The sequence below is a fragment of the Hermetia illucens genome, chromosome 5 (assembly GCF_905115235.1).
Source record: "Hermetia illucens chromosome 5, iHerIll2.2.curated.20191125, whole genome shotgun sequence".
Classification (NCBI taxonomy): domain Eukaryota; kingdom Metazoa; phylum Arthropoda; class Insecta; order Diptera; family Stratiomyidae; genus Hermetia; species Hermetia illucens.
Window position 1 is genome coordinate 89,851,292 of NC_051853.1, and position 6,466 is coordinate 89,857,757.

Consider the following 6,466-nt stretch of genomic DNA (forward strand, 5'->3'; position numbering starts at 1 on the left):
TTTGGTGGAATAATAACCTAGCCAGGCAAAACAAACCAGGTATTGGCCACGGTAGAAAAATGTATTGGCAATATATAATAGTGAGATCAAAGGCACATGGTGAGGTCATTCAGGAAATTCTATGAGAGCATTAAATAAACCACAGAAGCTTTTTGACCGACCAAAATATTACCCAAGGGCGGAACACAGGACAGTCTATCTGAAAAAGAAAGACAAGGTATTTACCGAGAAAAGTGAGAGAGGCCCGTTGTATCCACGTCGCAACACGCATTGCCTATGCCCCGCCTCTATAACGAAATACAATACACCCTGATATCAATTACGGGGGGGGGGGGGGGGGGGGTTCGGTAACAAGGAAAATTAGAATCGCGAAGAAGCATGTTTTGAATCTGCATTAAAATGGGTAATGAGAACTTTTGAACCACTGAAATTAAAGAAACCGGATGCCTTCAAAAAGGTCATTATAAGTTCTCTTTTGGAAGTGGTAGCTCCAGTTATACTTAAATCCTGAGAATCTGAGAGAGTGTGAGAGTGTAACAAGATTCTGAAGTATAAATAGTTCAAAGAAAGTCGCGAAAGTGGTGAGACCAAAGGGCGTTCCGAGCGACCATAAATCTACCGATGATCAACACGTCAAGAAAATTCAAAGAGCTTGGGCTTGTCAATCGTCGAATCATTGATGCTGTTATTATATCAAAAGGATCTGTCAATACCATTTTGAAATATATTTGAGCCTGGAACGTATAAAGTCTCGACTAATATCAAAACAACTCAATTTCTTCGAAAAAGAGCACTCGTTCTTTGTCAAAAATTCAAGGCATATCATATCACAACCACCGCATTCGCCTGATTTACCACTGCCGGAAAATCATTTTGAGACGACAGAAGAAATATAACGTGAAAGGCTACGGGCTCTGGAAACCTTCCCGGAAGGCGAATTCAATTCTTGTTCCGAGAATTGGAAAATACGTTGGAGTAAGCGTATTTTTTCCAAAGGGGATTACGTTGGAGGTGACGAAATAGATTTGCAAAAATAAATAAATGCATTTTGAGATAAATAAAAATTGGTGTTACTTTTTGGACAAAGTAATATGCTGCTTTCCACCCTGGATTTTCTGTATCGACCACATTAAGTCTCTCCAAATCGTTGTGGAGCAATACGGGGTCTAAATCCCCACTTTAACTGCTCCTTACCGATTTCAGGAATGGTTGCAGCCGATTTGGCGGTGGAAATGACGGTATAAACTTTTCCCAAATAATTAGAAAACATTATTGCTACTCTATCATCAACTCATTAGCCTTGGTCGACTGGCTTTGGATTTCGTGAAAGAGGAAAGCATAGTCGAACTGAAGATAAATACCAAGAAAATCAAAGGTTCTCAATCTAATTGATCAGCGAACTTTCCTATTCGCAATGACAGACAGAAAATATTTAGGGCTTCGCATAATTTCTATATCTGGGAAAGCGTGATTCCTGCCGACGGTGGTACCAAATAGAATGTCGTATGACACATTAACTATTTTAAATTCCCCTCACTGTTTTGTCCAAATTTCGGGAATGCAAATATTGTAACATCAAGTTCAGGTTAATCTGCACTCTGTGATGTTATATGGGAGTGGCAAATGGCCATCACTGTCACTAGATAGCTCCCCGCTTTTATCAACTCTAGATCGTGTCATCGGGGTATTGAGACCATCCCCAGCGTCCATTCCAGATACCCGGGGAGGTGTTGATCAGCAGACGGAAGCGGCCGTGGCTAACTGCCAACTGGCGGAAAAGCTGATGCAACCTAAAAACACCATGATTGATATAAGTATAAAAAAATTACACGACGCGGAGGGAGCAGACCTCAGCACAATAGTCAAGGAGATATAAAAAACTACAAAAACTACATCTACATCATGAGAACACGACCAACGGCGCCCTTCGGGACCCTTTTAGAATTGATTCCTCTTCATATCTATACATTGATGCAGTCGTATAGGACAACTTTCGGAATGTAAATAGGGAAGCTGCCCAAAATAAGAGAAGAATGGCATTCTTTCCAGGCGGTACCGATATCGAAGAACGACGTGGTTTCATAATTGCTGATTTTACTCTCTTCTTCAAAGCTTTCTGAGCCCCCTTGTACCAATTCCAGCTCAAAGTTAAAGCGGTCTTCATAGTTCAATTGGGGAATGTCTGAATCTGAACTTTGTTCTCTCCTTTAACGTCCAGAGGGAATGCCTCTCTTCGGAAGTTTCCCTCATACATATGGATAGTAATCATCTAGCTTATTCTCCCAATTCCCAACCTGTCTTCCGCGGATTTCGAAATGAACCAAAGGGATATGGTTCCATGTCGAAGTCAGCCTGTTGAGTTGCCGTCTTCATCCAGACCACTTTGTATGGGAAAATGCTCGAAAAGCTCATCAGAAGTAGACTCGCTGAAGCCATACGTACTGCCAGAGGCTTATCCCCACGTCAGTTGGGCTTTAGAGCCTGGAGATACACAGTTGATGCTGTCATGCAAGTTGTTGATGTCGTCCATCAAGCGGAGACACACAGCCGCCGAACTCGATAGTTGGTGCTTTTCGTAACACTTGCGTCAGAAATGACTTTAATTCCGTAAGAAATAAAAACATTGTAGGCACACTAGACAATACTTTCCACTTGGCGGACCTTCTCATGCTGAAATTGAGAGATTATCTAAACAACCACCCCCTGTTCTATGAGACGCTAGAGGGTCCCAAGATGGAGGCCGCGTTGGGGATAGCGCACGGATTCATGTAAGGGCCGGGCCCCTGGAACTCTTCCTATGATAGTCTGTTTAGACTCGACATGCCAGAAGAGTCGCGCCTGGTCGGTTAACCAGATGATGTCCCGGCGCTTGTTACTGAACGCAATGTCGAACAGGCGCAAAGCAGACTTGGCATATTGATGCGACGGGTAAACGGATGGATGACTGCTCATAGAAAAAACCGAAGTAGTCATCCTGACTAAAAGAGAGGTCCGACCCCACGTCCCATATCGATTCGCGATTCGTAAATCGAGTAAAAACCAACAAGAAAGTACCTTGGACAAACTTTTGACGCAAAGATGAGCATTTTTGAGCCAATCAAAGCAGCGGACAAGGCTCCAGCTGGAGTTTCGGTCTTAAGTCGGCTAATAGCAAATATTGGGGATCCTATGTCTAGCAGGCAACGTCTCCTGATGAGTTCATCGCAGTTGCAGTCTATTCTGCTCTATATGGGCAGACGTACTTGAAAAGCAGGTATATCGTAAGCGTCTGGCACAAGTACTGTCTCTGAACCGGCCGTAATGGTGATTGCAGAAGTGAGCGTAAAGCCATATACAAACGCAAGAGAGAAGAGTCAAGGGAGGGGTTACTCATGAAGAACGGCAACGTACAGTAGATGAGTGGCAACTCTCTTAGCAAAATGAGACTGGAGACAGATGGGCTACGTGGCTCATTAGCAACTTAGTAATGAGGCTGAATCAGAAACATGGTGAAACTGACCATTTCCTTACCCAGCTCCTAGTGAGCATACACTGATTATGTACATCTTGAAATAAGTCGGGAGAAAACTCAGAAAATTACATTACTACCTAACATAGTTCCTTACGTGACACGGCGGTTATAAGAAATATTTTCATGGCTTCGATTAAAAGTAACAAATAACGAAATATCCATGGAGCTTTTTCTGACATACCAGGAACAAACGCATGAAATTTTCTAATATCCCAAATAAAAAATCTGTTAAACTCTTGTCATGGAACCATTGCTATAAAAATTTATAATTTATATATTTCGTACCAAACAAAATGATTTTAATCAGCTCAGAATACTGAGAAGCTTCGGAGAAAAACTCTCGCTATTTTATCCAAATGTTTCCATATGAGGAAGCAGTTCATATTACACTATGACCTTTAAATATTTACATTTCCATAATTTCTAAACTGTCGGCATACACTCCATATTAAGGACTATCTCCCAAATTTCCCCCATCTCGCACCCATCAAATATAGTTTTCACAGGACAGGATTATCGACATTAATTAGAAGAAAATCTAATAAACATATTCACTAATTTCCGCAGTAATCAAGGAAAACTCATACGTCCAAAGGGCAAAATATTCTTGCTTACCGATAAACGGTGCTTATAATTAGTAAATAACTTTCTAGCACTCCCACTCCGACTCGGTCTTCGGAACGATGGCTTTGGCACCGAAGTCGAGGCCAAGGAACTGGAGGGCAGCAGGACAACCCGCTGCTCCCCCTCCTGCCCGTTATCACTGTGAAAGCTCGCAGCATTATCAGCACTATCACCATGCGAGCGAAAGTTATTGTACTGGACATTTGTTGCATTTCCACCATAACTTATGTTATTCGTATTATTCACTTGCACAAGGATACTACACGTTTGCGATGCGATTTGAAATAACCCCTCCTGGAGGTTGCGGTGAGCATGTTCGTCGGTTGGTCTCCCGATGTGAATGTAATCCCAGAAAGATGGCATTTTCAGTTCCCAATCAACAGAAAGGCTTTCCAGTCGTTCATATCCGTAAGGACTACATGTAATTTGAACTCGGCGGACTTTTCACGGAAAATATACTAACGCACGACCGTGGCCACGTCTGATCCTTGCGACGGTTGGATTTCGACTAGAAGCTCGAAGAAAGTGTGCTAGCGTGTCCTTTTGGGCACTTCTTTAATGAAATTTCTGCGTGTCATTGATCCAATTGGGCTGTGAAAAAATGAGCTACGACGGAACATTCATCCTTTCAATATGGTTTTCATTTAGGGGTTGACATGGAGGTGAGAAATACATGTAAAAATTGAAATGTGCGGTTTGATGCAAGGATAAGCCACACAAAGAAGAACAACAGCCTTTTTTTCAGTTTTACCGCAAAGGAGGTGGACTTCTGGAAGGACGTAACTAGGAAGTTAAGTGAAATGGGATGCCTAAAAATTTCCAATTTAGACGCAATTTTCGAACTATTGAAAAAGTTATCCGAAACATAGAAGTATACTAAGGACTGCAGAGATTGTACAACGAAAAGCGTACCTCATGTTTGAACTTTTCATTTTCGTGCAACATATGGTTGCCGTTCGGGACTTTTGATTGGGCGACTTAACTGTCGAATGACCACATCAATTTTATATGACCAAGTAATTGCTATACGTTGAAGAAATACCCACTTATGGAAACATCCAACAGTTTTCCATCTTCCACTACTTCGCCGCTGCCTGTTAAGCTTTAGCTTTTAGTCCAAGTAGTTTGTTAAATACTTAATGAGCCTCACAGTCCTGGACAAGACTTCATCCATCACATGAAGGCTGCACATCATAAAGGTTTCCAAGTCCTCCCTAACCAATTCGTATTGAATAGTGGATTGTAGTTTTCCATTTGAGCGCTTTTTTTCTGAGAACAAACTTGCCTCACTCACACCTGACTGTTGTCGGTGCTTCACTAATTACTTCCACATGACCAACGAAAAAAGAAACTGGAACATGCCATTACTAAGGAGTCAATAAACGAAATGTTTCGGAGGACATATAAATATTTAATCGGTTTCAAAAGGACAAAAATATGGGAGTTTTATGCAATCAAACCAATTTACCAGAATGGTCCCATTTCGAAAGTTTTACTGGAAAGTATCAACATTGACTGGCAACATGATCAAAACGGGACATGTGAACGGAGAGTGGAGTAGGAAAAGCAAACAAATAATAAACTTGATGATTTTTCTAACATGCAAGAGAAGCGTCCCCTCTCGCCTGTAGACTAAATACATGAAGTTTATTTCATTTAAAAGCTTAGCCTTTTCACCAGGCCTTGGTTCTACTTCAAGCTGGCCAGAAGCCTCGTAGTATCCAACTTTCAGAATAAATTCTAAGTATGTGGAAATACCCACAGACAGGTCCCCCAGGAAGATAGTTTCTCCCCAATTGGTCCGGGGATTCCGTCCCCACGTACTCGAGGAGGGCAATTAGACCTGAGTCTGCAAGGGACTCATCTGAAGTGGCTTCGGCCACGATGCCTCACCGAAGGTTATCTGGTGCCATGGGAACCGCGATTGCCCTCTGAGAACATATGTTCCAGGAGAATTCCTGTAGGATGTGTTCTCGGCCCGGTTATTTGCGGTTGGCCCCCTAGTGGAAGTTTCATGGTGGTTGTGGTTATGCCTATATCGCGGGCAGAGCTCCTCGGAGCTCAAGCGTGGAGTTGCGCTATATAACTCGGGTGCCGTACCTCTTAGTTGCGGCAGAGGTGTTAGATAGGCCTCACATCCAGTGGTATGAATGCTGAACCTGCACTCAGTATAAACCAGTACCGCTATGCTAGTTATGACGGGGCTCTGATTGTAGTCACCAAAATCAATCCGTGTCCGAAGAGGACCGTGGGATTATGCCTACACGGCAGGTACTCACGTTAAACCCCCAGGACTTTCCCCAATTGGTCCCGTCCATCATTAAGCCAATA

General features: G+C 42.6%; 1 protein-coding gene across 1 annotated transcript in view; it reads right to left on the reverse strand.

The window, feature by feature from the left end:
• LOC119657648 (5'-3' exonuclease PLD3-like) overlaps positions 1-4,613 on the reverse strand; it is a 113,612-nt gene extending 108,999 nt beyond the window's left edge. Inside the window, exon 1 of the mRNA XM_038064655.1 lies at positions 4,127-4,613. Within this exon, the coding sequence (XP_037920583.1) occupies positions 4,127-4,498 (372 nt within the window). The 5' untranslated portion in view covers positions 4,499-4,613. The remainder of the gene's footprint in view (positions 1-4,126) is intronic.
• Positions 4,614-6,466: the final 1,853 nt, after the last annotated feature.